Source organism: Rattus norvegicus, chromosome 1 (assembly GCF_021556685.1).
Source record: "Rattus norvegicus strain SHRSP/BbbUtx chromosome 1, alternate assembly SHRSP_T2T, whole genome shotgun sequence".
NCBI lineage: Eukaryota > Metazoa > Chordata > Mammalia > Rodentia > Muridae > Rattus > Rattus norvegicus.
Window position 1 is genome coordinate 211889547 of NC_141534.1, and position 18192 is coordinate 211907738.

Consider the following 18192-nt stretch of genomic DNA (forward strand, 5'->3'; position numbering starts at 1 on the left):
GTGCAGTAGGTAAAGTGCTTTCAGTGTAAACCTGGCTGCCTGGGTTCAATCCCTGAAACTTAAAGACAGAGAGAGAAAACCAACTACACAAAGTTGTTCTCTGACATCCACGCATGGCTCACAGCGTGTGCACCTGTCCACCTGCCCAAACCCCGCCCCCCCATACACACAATGAAGACACACTGTATAGCAGTGGTTCTCAACCTCTGGGCTGCAACCCCTTTGAGGATGCATTTCAGATATTTTGCATATCAGATATTGACATTGCCATTCATAACAGTATCGAAATTACAGTTCTTCAGTAGCAGCAAGATCGTTTTATGGTTGGGGGTCACCACAGTATGAGGAACTGTAATTGAAGGGTCACAGCATGAGGAAGGTTGAGAAGCACTGCACCATAGTAACAAATGTTTTTTTTTTTTTTTCTTGTTTGTCAAGACAGAGTTTCTCTGTGTAGCTTTGTCTGTCCTGTAACTTGCTCTGTAGATCAGGCTGGCCTCGAACTCATAGAGGTCTGCCTCTCTTTGCCTCCTGATTGCTGGGATTGAAGGCATGTGCCACCCACCATTGCCCGGCAGAAATTTTTAAAATTTTTGAAAAGTTAAAAGAGCTGAATTTTTGATAAAAGACCATCAGCTAATACGTTTAATACGTTTGGAGGAATGCTGAAATCAAGCCAACTGTTCCTACCAAGAAGTAGGCCATGTCCCAAGTGTCCTCAAAGAATGCTAAGTCACCAGGGCCAAAGGTTGTTTGGAAACATTGTATTTACCAGTCTCAAAATAACACTACCTTCATTTACTTATTAATCAAGAGCAAGACAGGGACAGAAGAAACGGCTCAGGGATTAAGAGTACTTACTGACTTACCTTGAAGAAGATCCAGGCTCAATTCCTAGTAACCATGTGCCAGTTCATAACTCCAGTTCCAGGGAGTAACCATGCATTATGCATGTATGATGTATGTATGTATGTATGTATGTATGTATGTATGCATGCATGCATGCATGTTGAGAGCGCTGGATGCCTTGGGAATGGAAATACCGATGGCTGAGTAACCATGTGGGTGCTGGGGCTTGAACCCTGGTCACCTGAAGAGCAGCCAGTACTCTTAGCTGCTGAGCCATCTCTCCAGTCCCGACCGTATATTCTGTATAACCTATTACTCTAGTCAAATGTGTACCCTGACTGGATCCCGGGGTTTGGAGAAAAAGAGCAATAAAGGACATTGTTGGGCAGCTGATGCACCAGCACGTGGACAGTAGCTAACAGTGCTGAAGTCACATCCATTACCAGTTTGTTTCATTGTGGTTGCAGAGGAGACTCTCGCCAGGAGAGGGCGACTAGCGACTGTAACTAACGAATGTCAGGTGGCGCGGAGGAAAGAGTTGAGAATGAAACTATCCAAAGCTGCTTTGTTAAGGCTCAGCTGACAGGAATGCGGGCTGGGCTTTCCCCAAATACCCTTTGGGGCACGAAGGTGTGACTGAGTCCTGCCCACCAGAGGACCCGTTTGGCTGTCATACTAGGGCCACATTCACAGTCTGCTAGAGGCCTCTTCCTTGCGGGACTGGTCTGGTCCTGCCTCGCGGTCTCGGCAGTATCTGTTGTCCCGTGCAGGAGATGCTCTCCTTCAGGAAGGAGTTCTGCAGCAGGGTAAACTGAGGCACGGGAGGAGCAGGATCGGAGCTTGCGTGGCAGAATCCACAATTGTATCCTTCTTCCCCCAAAGCAGAGTCGGACCCAAGTCCCCAGGGGCGTGGGCGGGGCGGGGCTGGCCCTGCTGTCAATCTCAAGACTGCCGCCGCCGACTGGCGGGCCCGGTGGGCTCCGAGTCAGCTCACTGCCTTCACCAATCACAGGGCGCGGCTCACGAAATCCACTTCGGATTGGTAGTCTGTGACCTCACGTCACCTGGGGGCGGTGCTTCAGGCAGACACTTAGGGCGCTGCTGGAGCTCGTGAATCAACCGCCCGGATCCCGCACGCAGGTGAGGTTTTGTGTGCACGGACCGGGCTATAGTACAGGAGAAGGACTGTGCGCACAGACGTGGGAGGTGGGGGGGAGGGGATCGTCGAGAGTGCAGAAGCGTGGGCCATATGTACAAAAAAAGAGAATGAGTATTCAGGAAGGAGGCAGTTTGTGAGATTGGGCGGGGGTGGGAGGAGATATGTATGTAAATGAGGGTATGCGCGTTTGCACAGGTTTTAGGTAGATTGGCGAACAGATGTGCAGATTTAGAGGCGTGTGCACCGGAGCGAGGGTTGTGTGCTCTGGTTTGGGGAGATGTATGCTGAGGGAGGGGGTCTGAATGCCGGGTAGGAGGGGAGATGCTTTGCCCAGATGGTCCAGGTGCACCTGTGATCAGGTGTGGAGGTGGACTTTGCTTAGCTGGGGCCTGTGGCCAGGAGAGCAGCCATCTGCTGTGGGATGAGGGTCCAGCTCCCTGAGAGACCTTTGAATGCTCAGGTATAGAGGGGCAAGTATAAACTCACCCCTTGGCATATACAGCCAGGAGAATCTCTTCACTGGATTTGAGTGATTCGATTTATTCTCTCAGGAGATAGATGGATTGCCCACTGGCATGAGGATCATGGGAAGCTCTAGGCATACCTGACCTCCCCAGTTTGTGGAGAGTCCCCTGTCCCCCTAAAGATCAGGATGGTGTTCAGAGGAAGAATTCCAAACGGCAGAACATCTTTAATTTTTGAGCTACTTCTGATAGAATCTTTTTGAAACGGTTCTTTCTAGCCCTGGGTGCCAGAGCTTCTGATTTCTTTGGTGATTTTCGGTGGGTGTGACGTAAGTTTACATGTCTATACAGAGCATTGCAGGAGGTTCTTTTGTCTGCCAGCTGCCACGGCCCCAAGTATTTCCCAGGATAAATTCCCATCGGTACACATAGGGGGACGTGCTTCTCGCCATGCACCCATTTCTGGGATTTCCTACCTTTTCATCTTGACATCCAACCCGAGGCTAACAGATTTCCAGATTGGACACCCTACTGCTTCTGGAATATTCCATCAACATAGATGCTTTTCTGTATGGAAGATCCCTGGAATCTGATATGCAGAGTTAGCCATGTTATTATTTCATAGCCTCCCAGTGTGCCAAAGTAGAGTACCAGGCCCAGCCTTGTCTCTTAGGCTGTGTGAGCAGTCACCGAATTGCCCTGACTTCTTTTTTTCCCAGCGTCTCATCTGTGAACATTATTAATTCTTCCAGTGGGCTGGGCACCTGGCACTTGGCAAATGCTGAATGGATTGTAGCTCTGGCAACAGGCTGTGTCATCCAGTGGAAGCCCGGCAGCAGCTCCTTGTAGACATACCTTTTTGTTGCCCCTTCAGGGTGTGTGGAATGACTGTGCTGTGGCCACAAGGGTCTGGTGATGTCTCATACCCCTTCCAAGGAGAGATGTGAAAGGCTCATCTTTCCCCAGCACTGCCTGTCTGTGTTTCTCACCGCCTCAAGGCCACCAATAAGCCAGGTCAAGCCAGCCCACATGGGTCTGCAGGAGGAGAGTCTACTCCCATGAAACACCTCCCCAAATTGCTGACCTATATAGAAACCATGAGAGATGCTGAAAGACTTGTTTAGGTTTGCATGCCCCGGCTTTGTGCTTTCTGCTGATTTCGTAGCTGTCTCCTGACCTCCACACGTGCTCCCTTCTGTAGGATGGATAAATAAAAATAAATAAATCGTATTAAAAGCTTGACACATACATACAACCCCTAGGAGTACATACGTAGGAGATGAAGCCAGAAGGGTTAGAAATTAAAAGTAGTTCTTGGCTACAAAGCAAGTTCAAGACCACGTGCCCATGTGGAAGGAAGAGCCTGTTGCCTTCCTCTGTGCTGGCTGTCACCCCTCAAGGCCACAGGTGTTCTGCTTTTAGAACCAACCACTCTGGCTGTAGCAGCCTCCGTTACAGGGTGTTTGCATCTCAGGCTTTGGTGCCCCACACGACACCTCCCCTGGGGTCTACAGCCATCAGGTTCATGGTAAACACTTTTTGCTTTCCGTGAATTGTCACTGAAATCATCCCACCTCCTTGGGTGTGGACATTTTTCCAGTTGCTGTGTGGCCATGTTGCCGATGGTGGGATAGTATATCCCTCGACCTATCTCTTGCCTTTGGCTTTGTCTGGTCAGGTGAACAAAGCCTTCAGCTTTCTAGACCTGAGTCATGTTGTTTCCTTTTCCTTTACTTTTCCTTCCTTTTCGTAAGACAGGGCCTCACTGTTTTGCTCTGCTGACCTGGAACTCACTGTGTAGACCAGTCGGGCCTCAAATTCACAAAGATCTATCTGTCTCAGCCTCTCAGGTGCTGGGATTAAAGATGAGGGTACCACCGTGCCTGGCCCATTGGTTTCATTTAGCATATGAGGCACCAATGGATCTTTCTCATCTGTCCTTTATGAAGGACGAATCCTTGGGGACACAGACTTATGTGCCATGGGGCATTCAGTAGGTCCCCGATTCTCTTGCATTCCCATGAAAATTGGTTGCCAATCTAGGTCGTTTTCCGAGCTACTCTGTGTTCTTGGCATCTCAGTGGCTTCTAGAATGTTCCATGGAAATGTGCCAGCTCCAGGGTGGGTGATGGCACCAGGAGTGCCAGAATGGTTTTATATGTGCAGCTGTCAGCATCCCAGGAAAATCTGTTACCCTCTGTCAGGCCTACCTGTTCTGGCTCTACTACTCCTGAACCTCCAGAAACTTCCATTCACTACCCCAGCACATCCCTTCAGGCTTCTGCTGGCACGGCTCAGTCACCCTTAGATGGTCTCTGTCGAATGTGTACCCCCAGCCCCGAGTCTGCCCCTTACTTGATGTCAGTAATGACCTTGACATTTCAGTCCCCTGAGTGACGTTGGTGTTTTTGTGGCCACTGTGGCAGAGTGTTACTCAGCATATGGGCAAGGATTGATCAGACCTTGGGGGACTTCTGAACCTGGACATTTTGAGAGCCACTTTTGAGAAAGACAACATCATTCTATTGTGAAACCTGTGGCCCAGAGGTCAAAGGTGAGTGTGTTGCTTGCAGCGCCAATGAGCAATGGAAGCGGGGCAATGGAAGCGAGGCACTGTTTTAAATACCGAAAAATAGGCTGGAGCGGTAGCTGGGTGACAGAAAACACTGGCTGCTCTCCCAAAGGGTCTGGGTTTGCCCGGCACCTACATGGTGGCTCACAACTATCTGTAACTCTCTTCAGTTCCAGAGGATCTGACATTTTCTTCTGCCCTCCATGAGTGGTACACAGACATACATGTAGATAAAGTCCCCATGCACATAAGATAACACAAAACAAAACAAAAAATTTTTAAAAAGCAACCCCCAAAAGAAGGAAACAGTTCACCAGTCACATGTCAGCTGTTCAGTGAGACTCAGGACTAGAAGGGGATCCCCTCTACCCAGCCACCACACATTCATATCTTTTCATAGAATCTGGTGCCTGTGACAGAGGTATGACCAGGTACATGACCTCCACATAAATTTAAAATAGTTACTTTTGTATTTTTCCAGTCTCCTATAGACCAAGCTGGCCTTGAACTTTCTGTGTAGTTTTGGATGGCCTTGAACTCCTGATCCTCCTGCCTCCAAGTGATGGGATTGCAGGACTGATTACTCCGCCTCTGTGCATGCTGGGCTCTGCCAACTCTACCAACTTCTAATCACGTTTTCATTACTGTTTCTGGAGGGCGAGCATGCCACAGGGCATAGAGGTCTGAAGGCAACCCATAGAGTTGCTTCTCTTCCTCCGCCACGCGGGTTTGAATTCAGGTTGTCTGCCTCAGCAACAGACACTTTTGCCTACTGAGCCATCTCGCCAGTCTTTGTCTTATTGTTTTATGGTAGACATGCAAGTTATTGCTAGGTGGGGTGGATCACACCTGTTATCTCAGCCATTGGGAGGGTGAGACAGGAGGATTGCTGTGAGTTCCAGACCAGTCTAGATGGTAGAATAAGTCCCTGACTCAAAATGAATAAATAAATAAATTAATTAATAAAATGAAATTCAGAAAGTGTCCTGAACTCTGGGCATCGTTCTTCAGTATCTCCAGTGTTTAGGTCTGAGGTTCTCTTCCTCACTGCCTTGCATAATTCTCTAGCACGGTAGATTATCAGAAAGTAATGTTGGTGCCAAGCTCTATATCCTTGGGGCTTATCTGTGAGTCAGGGCTAGAAGAATGCCAGTCCCCTCTGTTGAGACTCTGGAAGGCGTGTGGGCACGTGGCCCTGGGTTCACTGTGATTAGTGTAGGCACTAGGGGAGCCTTAGTAGTTGTGTGGGACTGTGAATGGGGCCATGCACCTGCTGGGCAAGGAGCAATTCGATAGTTTCCAGGGGGTGTGGGGTTGGGGAGTCAGGGGTGGGGTGAGGATGGGGGAGTCAGGGGTGGGGCTGTCCTAAGCAGGTTGATATATCCAGGCAGCACAGGGTCTGAGGCCAGGGTTGCTGGAGAACAAAGACTTCTTAGAGGCAGGTCTCTCCCATGCCCCCTTTTCATCTTTTGTGTGTTCTTTGTATGTGGCGTGCGGGCGGGCATGCATGCCTATGTGGGTGGGTAAGCATGTGCCACAGCATGTGTGAATGGAAGTCAGAAGAAAGTTAGTTTTCCTCTGCTGTGCTGTCCTGAGGATCAGACTCAGGTCGTCAGATTTGGTGTCAGGCATCCTAACCTGCTGAGCCATTCTGCCAGCCCTGCTATGGCACCATTTCACTGGCGCACTTGTGTGTGTGTGTGTGTGTGTGTGTGTGTGTGTGTGTGTAAACATTTGGGTGTCCTCCTTACTTGCTCTCTCTTCCTTAGCTTTTTTTTAATTTTTAAAAAGATTAATTATTATCATATTTATATGAGTACACTGTCACTGTCCTCAGACACACCAGAAGAGGACATCAGACCCCATTACAGATGGTTGTGAGCCACCATGTGGTTGCTGGGACTTGAACTCAGGACCTCTGGAAGAGCAGTCAGTGCTCTTAACCTCTGAGCCATCTACCTTAGTTTTTGATGTGGCATGTGTTGCTGATCACTCGGCTGCCTGGTTTGGCTAGCCTGCCTGCCAGTGAACCTCAAGCTGCTCTTTCCTTTCTAGAACTGGGATTGCAAGGCCCATGCTGCTGCACCTGGCTGTTCTTTTTTAATATGGGTGCTGGGGATTGACTTCAGGTCCTCACGCTTGCATCGCGTATACTTTACTGAGCCTTCTCCACTGGCCCTCTGAGGGCTTTTAAGATATCATTTTAAATCCTTGATGTTTTAAAATTTTACAAGCTAGACTTGTTTTAGAGGGGGAGGGGAACTATTAGGGTAGGGAGGCACCCGGAGACTTTATCTATGTCATATGTCCCCCTTCTCCCCAAGGCCTTGGAGGGGGAGGGATGACTAGAAAGCTGCCTTCTACTGGAGGGAGATAGATAGTATGAGTACTACCAGGAAGGCTGAAAGCCATAGTCAGAGGTGGTGAAGATCCTGGGGTCTGGAGGAGCAGGGATGTGGCAGGCAAAGCTAGTCCCTGCGTTTGCCCCAGCTGGGAAAGGTATCAGTGAGTGAGGTGGGAAGGTTGGGTGTGAGGGAGTGCAGGCTCAGCAAGTGCTTCAGCACCCTCTTTTCTTCTCCCAGAACCTGCGGTGGGCGATCAGGTACTGAGAAAGCTACCAAGGTTGCCTGCTCTACTCAGCACTTGAGCCCTGGTGGAGGTCTATCTTTCTGGAAGGATCTGAGCCTCTCCTCCTTCCCTCAGATCCTGATGGCTTCAAAGTCCCAGCACAACGCTTCCAAAGCCAAGAATCACAACGTCAAGGCTGAATCTCAAGGACAATGGGGCCGTGCCTGGTAAGGGGCTTGCCTGTTTTCATGGCAAGAGGGTGAAGTCGACTCTCAAGGGTTTTAGCCTCAGGGATGTTATGGACCTAGAGAAAATGTATTATTTTATAAAGACAAATGAAAGGTAAGCTTTTTCCCATACCACAAGATAGAGAGTTGGAAAGAAGGCCTAGAAACCATTTTGAAACCTTGTCTGAAGTGCTCGTGGATGGAAATGATCTTATTTCTGACAGGTGTGCACACTCGAGCACACTTTTACACTCTCTCTCTCTCTCTCTCTCTCTCTCTTTCTCTCTCTCTCTCTGAGATTTGTATGTGTATATATATCCTGAGATATCTTAGGGAGAGGATTCTAAGAACCCCACATTCATTATATGAAGGTAACCTATTTGCAACATTGCCTATGTTTTTATTGCAGCTTACTACCTGAGGGCAGGTGTGGGACTTTCCTCTCTCTTACCCTACCAGGGATCCAGGTCTTTCAGATGGCCTAAGGGTCATCTTGAGTCCTGCCGCCAACCCAAGAAAGCTGGGTTGATATCATGGTGCTCTCTCTGCCATTGAGCAATGTGAGAACTTTGTGTGTTGTGTCCTTAACACATGAAGTGTATTAAGTGGATGGGGCTGGGGAAGCCACTGGCCCTAAGGGTCAGGAAGAACCCTCTGCACTCATGTACTGGTTTCTGGGCTTTTTGTTGGTGGTCACAGATAGGACACTTTCTGGTGTTGCCACAGAAGCAGCATGAGTGACCTGCCTTGGCTGCAGGGGTTTCTGAATTGATACCCTTTCCTACCAGGTTCTAACTGGTGGGAAGGAGAGACTGAGGACACCTTGGTGACCCCATGTGGCCCAACGGTATTGAAGAGCATGTCAGAGATCCTTGTAGGACTCAAGGGACAGAAGAGAGTCTCAGAGAGATGGAAGAGTGTCTTAGGCATCCTGCCATGGGGTTTGATGCACAAAAGGGAATCACAGAGTCCTCCATGGGGCCCAAGGGATGGGACATTTCCGTCCAAAGATCAGAAGGGGGTCTCTGAGTCCCTCATGGGGCTTAAGAACAAGAGCCCTCATGGTAACCTCCCTCTGTCCTCTCAGGGAAGTGGACTGGTTCTCCCTGGTCAGCGTCATTTTCCTGCTGCTCTTCGCACCGTTCATTGTGTACTACTTCATCATGGCATGTGACCAGTACAGCTGCTCGCTGACTGCCCCCATATTGGACGTAGCTACAGGCCGTGCGAGTCTGGCAGACATCTGGGCCAAGACACCGCCTGTGACAGCTAAGGCTGCCCAACTGTATGCCTTGTGGGTCAGCTTCCAGGTCAGTCCACTGCCTTGGGGCTGGGGTACCATGGATGGAGTAGGGGATCTGCTGCTTTGGTAGTGTTGTCTTAGTTAGGGTTCTACTGCTGTGAACAGACACCATGACCAAGGCAACTCTTATAAGGACAATATTTAATTGGGGCTGGCTTATAGGTTCAGAGGTTCAGTTCATCTTCATCAAGGCAGGAACATGGCAACATCCAGGCAGTCATGGTGCAGGAGGAGCTGAGAGTTCTACATCTTCATCTGAAGGCTATTAGCAGAGTACTGGCTTCCAGGCAGCTACGGTGAGGGTCTTAAAGGAGACCCCCACAATGACACACCTACTCCAACAAGACCACACCTACTCCAAGAAGACCACACCTTCTAATGGTACCATTCCCTAGGCCGAGCATATACAAACCATCACAAGTGTCCTAGAATCAGATTGTGATGGTTGCCTGGTCTTGGGAGCCTATTACAATGACTCTGAGCTGTGATGTCGAAAGGGTGGGCTTCATGGAATGTGGATCACACTCAATGCTTTTCTTATAATTTTATGTTTTTTAAAAACAGGCTTTTTAGAAATTATTGATTTTAATTTTATGTGCATTGGTGTTTTGCCTGTATGTATGTCTGTGTAAAAGTGTTAGAACTCCTGCAGCTGGAGTTACAGACAGTGGTGAGCTACTCTGTGGGTGCTGGGAATTGAACCTGAGACCTCTGGAAGAGGAGCCAGTGCTCTTAACTGCTGAGCCATCTCTCCTGCACCTATCTGAGGGTTTTTAAAAGGCTTTAAAATGGGGTTGGGAGGGCCCATGTGTCCTGGGAAGCCTGCCTAGCTCCTAGAGCGCTGAGCTCTAAAATCGCAATAGCTGTGCTCATCTCTGTCCAGTAAAACAAGGCCAGGTCAGATCACACAGCTATACCCTGCAGGCTGCCAATCTTTCTACCTAAAATTCTGTTTCAGGTGCTGCTTTACTCCTGGCTTCCTGACTTCTGCCACAGATTTCTGCCAGGTTATGTGGGAGGCGTCCAAGAAGGTGCCATAACTCCAGCAGGTAACCTTTGCCTCTGAGTTGGTAGGTGTCTTGCCCTGGCCAGTCTGTGTCTGTGGCTCCTGGAGTGGCTTTTCCACGCTGTATCCCAGATAAGAACCAATTTAGTTTGGACACTGTCCACCTGGCCTCAAAGGTTCTGGAGGAACATCCATGCTATTGTAGACACAGCACCTTCCTCACTCAGGAGTGTAGTCCTGTTGCCTCACGGTGGTGGGAGGACCCCGGTTTCACACTGCTAATGGCCTGGGTTTGGAATCCCACCAGTGTCTCCAGCAGAGCGCTCTCAGAGAGGCACTGCAGCAGACACAAGGGGAGCCTGGGAGAACATAGGGATGACTTGTCTTACCTGCCACCCGATTGACCTTGCTCACACCTTATAGTCCTATCCTCAAGTTGGGCTGGATGACGAGGGCGAGAAGCAACACAGAGCAGCCACAGCCTCACCGTATGAAGGGTGCTTCTAGCCTTTAAGCCTGGGTATTCAACAGAAGATAAGATGCCTCTCTTCCTAAGAAGTCTACAGCAGCAGAGGGCAAGGGGCAGATAGGTATAAGGCAGGCACTCGGCCAGGTCCAATGAGAGTACTCTGTCTGGTTGTCTCTCTGCAGGGATTGTAAATAAGTATGAGGTGAATGGGCTGCAAGCCTGGCTCATTACCCACTTCCTCTGGTTTGTGAACGCTTACCTCCTATCCTGGTTCTCCCCCACCATCATCTTTGACAACTGGATCCCGTTGCTATGGTGTGCCAACATCCTGGGCTACGCTGTGTCCACCTTTGCAATGATCAAGGGGTACCTGTTCCCCACCAGCGCCGAAGACTGGTAAGTTCCTTAGTGTCTGGGCAAGCCTAGGATGGATGGTGGATACTTCTACCCAGGGCCTGGCAAGGAAAGTTGAGAAGTGAGATCTGGGATCAGCCTTTTGGGTACCTGGTTTTCTTGCTTTAAGAACTGCTAGCAGTAGCCAAGGCTGCCATGGGGGCAGTTAAACTGGAAGGACAACTTCTGGCTGAGGAGGAGATCATTGCCTCTTTCTTTGGATTATTTCTTATGAAAGAGCCTTAGAAAGACTCTTGTTGGGGTTGGGGATTTAGCTCAGCGGTAGAACGCTTGCCTAGCGAGCGCAAGGCCCTGGGTTCGGTCCCCAGCTCCGAAAAAAAGAAAAAAGAAAAAAAAAAAGAAAGACTCTTGTTATCTCAGTGGCTTTACCATGGCTGCTGCCTAGGAGAGTCCCTGCTTGCTCACTGCGTTTCCATGGAAACTTTGCGTTGGAGAGCAACTGTCCAGTCCATTCCATCTACCCATCTACTCCTCCATCCACCCATCCACCCACCTACTTATTTGCTTACTCACCCATCTGCCCACCCACTTATCTGTCCATCTACCTATCTGCTCACTCATCTACCCATCATCTATTCATCCTTCTGTCCCCACACCCGTTTTCCTCACATCTGTCTACTCAACCAACTCTCCACCCACACAGCCACTCACCGTCTACCATCTAATCATCTATTCGATTTCCACATACCCACCCATACATCTGTCTCTCTATCAGCCTGTTTACAACCCATGCATTTGTTCATCCATACACCCACCATACGCCCATCCACCTACTTATCCATCTGCCTACCTGCCTGTATACCCATCTAGCCACCCACTCATCCATCCATCCATCCATCCGTCTGTCCATCCATCCATCCATCCGTCTGTCCATCTATCCATCCACCCACCCATTTATCCACCCATTCTCCCATCCACTCACCCACAAACAGATAGTTGGTGACTTCTTCTGGAGTTCTTAATTTTGTCTGGGGATGCAGGTGAAAGCAGAACATCTCTCCCTTAACTGCTGGCTTTGGCTTTGGGCAGTGAGCCTCAGATGAGAACGTTGGATGGCTTGTGTTGTCCTGCTCTGCAGTTTACTGCCCTACTGCCTTTTACGGCTCCCAGAGCCGTTGCTGCTTTTGTAGATGTAATGTTTGGTTCTTTAGCCTGACTGTGGGAATGAGACATGAGACCCTGCTGTCCCAGCTAGCAGTAGACTGTACCTACGAAGGGTCTTCACCCCACTTATCAGCCGATTCTCTCCCCTAGACTCTGATGAAGGGTTCGCTGTGAGGCAGGTGACCAAGACCACAAACTTGGTCATTGAACTTGTGGAACAGGGAGAAGAGAAACATGGGGCTTAGGCTGTGAGCACAGGGCATATGCCATGTAATCCAAGTGCCCCTGTGTTCTGGGTCTCTGCTGAGCATGAACACAGTGTATTCTGAGTGACGGTGAATGCAGGTATGGGTCTGAGGGCGGGGCTGCCATGCTCTCCCCTGCACGGACACTTTAGGATCTCAGCTGCATCAGGGCTACCTCTTTGAACTGCCAGCCCCTGAACATTGGTGTCCACGAGGCTGGATGAGCTGTGTGCAGCAAGACATGCTTGTTGATGAAATGTGTCTTTGGAGAGCAGGGGATGGACTTGGCTCATTGGTTAAGAACACTGGCTGCTCTTGCAGAGGACCTGGGTTCAGTACCTAGCACTCACATGGCAGCTCACAACTGTCTGTAACTCCAGATCCATGGGATCCAGTGCTCTCTTGTGGCCTCTGAGGGCTCTGGACCCACATGGTGCACAGACAAGCATGCAGATAAAGCACTCATACACATAAACCCAAAACAAAATTGTAATGTGTCTCCTGTCTTATGTTTTTAAGCAAATTCACAGGCAATTTCTTCTACAACTACATGATGGGGATTGAGTTCAACCCCCGCATCGGAAAGTGGTTTGACTTCAAGCTGTTCTTCAATGGGCGCCCGGGGATTGTGGCCTGGACTCTTATCAACCTGTCCTTTGCTGCCAAGCAGCAGGAGCTTTATGGCCATGTGACCAACTCCATGATTTTGGTCAATGTCTTACAGGTAACGTGGTGTGTTTGCAGCCAGGGAGGGTGGGGCACCACATCTGCTGGACTCTGGGAGAGTTCCCAGCATGTGGTCCTGTTCAGAGCTGGCCCTTCAGGTCACAGGGGGTACATGCTGAAAGTCTACCATTACATAGATGCCATTGTGCCAGCCACCACAGGGACACCATGCAGCCCGGCCTGGTCCAAGGACGACTCCCTTAGGTGCTGCCCTCAGGTGGGATCTGAGAGTACATGGGCTTTTTGTTCACCAGCTATAGAAGAGAGATGGCAGGCATGCTCTGGGCTTGAGGAGTGGCCTGTGTAGTCCTCATAGTGGGAGAGGTTGAGGCCCTGAGGAAGGTCCGCTATCCTCAGCAGCCAGAACTAGGAAGCTCATGGCCAGGTGGAACCAACATGGGGACCCTCTTGGAGGTTTCCATCCTTTGGTTAAAGGCAGTTATCACTCAGGAGGCTTCGGCAGGGTTGTCATGAGTTCAAGACTGGCTGGGGGCTACATATTGAGTTTGAGAGTAGCCTGGACTACAGGGTGAAACTATTTTAAGAACAACAATAGACTAGGGAAGGGGCTCTGTGGCTAAAGGGCTTGCCCTGAGAGCATGAAGTCAAAAGTTTGGATCCCCAGAACCTGTGTAGCCCCAGCCTCAAAAGGCAGAGTCGCAGGATTCCCGGAGCAAGCTGACCAGCAAGACTTAACCATATCAATAAGCTCTGGGTTTGACAGAAATACCTTGCCTCAATGAATAAAGGGGAAGACTTCAATCTGTGGCTTCTATGTGCAGACATTTGTATACACACCCACAGATATGTGCCCACACACATGTCATGTACACACATCTGTAAAAGAAAAGAAAGGGGGAAACAAAGGGGGTTGGGGATTTAGCTCAGTGGTAGAGCGCTTGCCTAGCAAGCACAAGGCCTAAGTTCAGCCCCCAGCTCTGAAGAAAAAAAAAAGGGGGGGGAAACAAAGAAAAAAATAATGTGGGTGGAAAAAAATGCCCAGTGGTGCTGGGGTGTGGCCTAGGTCTGATGTGTCCAGCAGGGATGTGGGGTGCCAGGGGAGAGTGACTGCAGATAGGAGGCCACAGGCACAGCTCAGGCTAATTGACTGTGTACTGGGTGGGACAGACTGAAGATGCACGACTGGATGGGGTAAATCTCTGCCTCTCACCAGCTCTGGTCCATGCGGACCTGTGGACTTGAGCTGGTGATATGGCCAGGACTGTGGGTTTTGGGAGGGATCTTCTCTGTCATCCTCCATAAAATTCCTGCTGCTCTGGGGCATAGAGATGGACAGAGAAGAGACCTACAGAGCACTGGGATCTGGGCTCCTTCCTGGCACAGCTAAGACTCAGGAAACTAGAACTGTGTGTACATGTTATAGACAAATCCCAGCATGCCTGTGTAATGTACCACTTCTCCTTTATAAAGGACTGCCTCAGGCAGGGCGAGCATTGACAGTTTTGTAACTGTGACTAACATACTTCGCATCCAAGTGATGAATCTGGAGTCTCTGGAAGGCTCTCTGTGTCCCAGTCGTAGTCACAGCTTATGGCTTCATGCAGACTCCCTTGAGGTGGGAAGTGACAAGCAAGGTCTTTGCTTGTGTCCGTCTCTGTGGTGAATGAACACAGTCTCCTCGGACACCTTGTGTGTCATGGTTCTGATGGGTGGTTGGCAGGGACCAACGCCGGGATGGTCACTGTGTGGAAGTCTACGTTGGTGTCTACTGTGGTACGCAGTGGTAGTTCCCAGGGACAGTCCCTGAGCTCCTCCTTCCTGAGCCCCCTCTGCTCTGAGCTCCACATCTCATGTCAACTTTGGGAGCTATAGCTGGGAACCCTTCCTGCTGATGACAGTGGCCCCTCCACCCCTCTAATGTTCCCAGCCCCACAGTATCTTAATCAAGTTACTTAGCAACAACCCTACTGCCCGACCCCCACCTCACCCCCACGTGGGGCTGTGATGGTAGCAGTGTTGTCTCTGTCTTGCAGGCCATCTATGTGTTAGACTTCTTCTGGAACGAAACCTGGTACCTGAAGACCATTGACATCTGCCATGACCACTTTGGATGGTACCTGGGCTGGGGAGATTGCGTGTGGCTGCCCTACCTCTACACACTGCAGGTGAGGGGGAGCAAGGGGATGGGACACGGTGTTACCAGCTGTGTGGTCTTCAGGAGCTCCAGACTGACCTTGAGCAGATACACATGCTGAGCTTGCCAAGGTGTTAGTCCTTGGGGTTCACTGGGCCGGTGTCTTCTCCAAAGAGGGGAAAGCTCTTTGTATCAATCACAGAGATCTTTGACCCAGTATGGGATTTGGTTCACACTCCACCCATCCTACACTGAAAGTCCCAAAAGTGGACCGTGTGTCTAACACGCCTGGCTTACACACTGTAGCTCACCCTTGTCTTTCCTAATGCACACATGGCCACGGCTGGACCAAGTCACTCCCACAAAAGGCTTGGAGGGCTGCTGAGGACTGAAATTGAACAGCAGATGGTTTGGAATGGTTTTCACACCATCTTAGGCTGATTTCTATAGCTACCTATAGTTGGTCTGGGAGGACCTGGGATGGCACCAGTGTGAGTGTGTCCCTAATCATGTGGTCAAGTACCCATGCCCCCAAATCAGCTAAGGCAGGATAGAGCCATTAGGGTGGCCAGCAGTGACTTGGGCTGAGCCATATGTCTTTATTTCCACCCACTTGGACGTGTTGGCACCGTGGTAGTGCCCAGACTCACCCTGTGGGTTCTCCCCAGCCATAAGCAGCTCGTGTGCTTGGGTTTCTGCACTGACTGGGCACAGACTTACGGGCCACCTCATTGTATCTGTAATGCCAGTGTGCGCGCTGATGACAGAAACCACACTTACAATGGGTCTTTCTATCTAGCCGGCCTTGTTCAGCCTCAGGATACAGTGGCCTCTATGTTAAGGAGACCACAGATTAAACCAAACATGCCCTGGAAGTAGTTTTTTAAAACTTGCTGGTGGGCCTGGTGGCACACACATGTAATCCCAGCTCTGGGGAGGTTGAGGTAGGAGGGTCAAGAGTTCAGTCCCCCTCAGCTGCATGGTAAGTTCCAGGTCCGCTTAGGCTATACGAGACTATCTCGAAGCAAAAGCAAAAATCCCAGAGTGCTGGGATGACAGATGTGTCCTTTCATGTCCGTCATATCTTACTTAACAGAAAAGGAAGCTGGCGTGACGCGTCTTGGGCAGGGGCAGGGTCTACACTCCTTAGCCCACACTGATGCCACCCTGCTCTGTGACAGGGCCACCCTTCACTTTCTTCCCTCACCCTCTCTCTCCTCACAGGGCCTGTACTTGGTGTACCACCCTGTACAGCTCTCCACCCCCAACGCCTTGGGCGTCCTGCTGCTCGGCCTGGTGGGTTACTATATCTTCCGAATGACCAACCATCAGAAGGACCTGTTCCGCCGGACAGATGGACACTGCCTCATCTGGGGCAAGAAACCCAAGGCCATCGAGTGCTCCTACACGTCAGCCGACGGGCTGAAGCACCGCAGCAAGCTGTTGGTTTCAGGCTTCTGGGGTGTGGCCCGCCACTTCAACTATACGGGAGACCTGATGGGCAGCCTCGCCTACTGCCTGGCTTGTGGCGGCGGCCACCTCCTCCCCTACTTCTACATCATCTATATGACTATCCTGCTTACCCACCGCTGCCTCCGTGATGAGCACCGCTGTGCCAACAAGTATGGCCGTGACTGGGAGCGCTACGTAGCCGCTGTGCCCTACCGCCTGCTGCCTGGGATCTTCTGAGGGCCACCCTGGCAAGCAGAAAGAGGCGTCATTGAATGTGTGGAGTTGGGTGCATGGGGGCCAGCATCCGGCTTTCCCCTGCAGGGGCCTCCTTGGTTTGCTCTTCTGGAGGATGGAGAGCCAGGCGCCCCACAGTGTCTGGCTGGTGGCAACTAGAGCTGAGTTCACACTGATGCCTCAGCAGAATGACTGGTTCTCCCTGTTCAGCATCCTGAGGGCAGAGGACCTTGGCCCTTTCATGTCTGTTGGAAGCCCACCATCTATGTTGTCTAGATAGCTTAGGCTTACCAGGTGTCTCCCAGGATTGGGCCATCCTGGTAAACTGGAGACAATGTAGGATCTAAAGAGTTTTGGCAATGTCACCTTCACTCCCACCTGCAATGGTGGGCTGGACCCCTTTTTCTGTCTGTAGCGTGATCAGCAGAGGGTTCAGGGGCCATTGAAGGAGGAAGGCTCTTTGTTTAGGTTCTTTACTGTTTTTACCCGAGGAATGCCAAGCAGCAGACTGGAATATCCCACTCTGCACATCCCTGGCTGACTTGATAAAGTCTGTCTGACATATGAGATGGGGTTCCCAGAACTCCCCAAGTACCCCAGCTAGCAGCTTATCCATCTCCCCTCTTCCGGAAGGTGCTTCTTGTTTACCCCTGAGACTTGGCTCAGAGGTGAACAGACTTGGCTCTGACAACCCAGAATGTATCACCAGTTAGTGGCCTCAGCCACACCTTCCCCAACAGGAGAACCAGCGTTGGGGAAGGAATCCATTCTCATTAGTGACACTGCCCCCCAAAACTCAGGGTTATTTTGTAAAACTAGATAGGCTCATGTTAGCCTTGCAAGCGGTTCTTTGTATTAAATCTGCCTTGTTAAATGAGTCCCATTGTGCTGTCTCCTCAATGGGCCTGACCAGTACTAGGGCTGGGGGTTGGTGTGGAAGTGAGGGCTGTCTTGTATGATGTGGGATGGAACCGCAGGAAGTATTAGAATCAATGCCTAGGGCACCGTCAAAACTTTGTGTCCGACTGAGCGTCGGAGTGAACAGTACATAGACCCCCATAGCTCCCCTATCAGTGGGGAACTCTGTCCCCTTTGCTTGTTGGAGGTGAGGAGTCCATTCCATCTGCCAGTGAGAGGGTGCCCACAGCCGGAGCACAAGATCTGCTTCCAGTTACAGCTGGTTGAACATTGAACAGAGGGTTTCAGGCATCTCTGTTGGTCACACTTGGACACCTCTATTTCTCCCGCGCGCAAAGTCCTTTTAAGGAGCCTGGGTGTGGTGAATGTAACCTTAGACACCAGGTT

The 18192-nt window shown here is 50.4% G+C and overlaps 1 protein-coding gene across 6 annotated transcripts; it reads left to right on the plus strand.

Moving 5' to 3' along the window:
• Positions 1–1933: 1933 nt before the first annotated feature.
• Dhcr7 (7-dehydrocholesterol reductase) lies at positions 1934–17765 on the plus strand. 6 transcript variants are annotated; one of them, XM_087586871.1, is made up of 10 exons: positions 1934–1989; positions 4899–5026; positions 7627–7646; positions 7748–7839; positions 8927–9149; positions 10101–10191; positions 10800–11013; positions 12900–13104; positions 15101–15232; positions 16426–17765. In XM_087586871.1, exons 4-10 carry the CDS (start codon positions 7754–7756, stop codon positions 16888–16890), a joined length of 1416 nt encoding a protein of 471 aa, XP_087442997.1. In that variant the 5' UTR covers positions 1934–1989; positions 4899–5026; positions 7627–7646; positions 7748–7753; the 3' UTR covers positions 16891–17765.
• Positions 17766–18192: the final 427 nt, after the last annotated feature.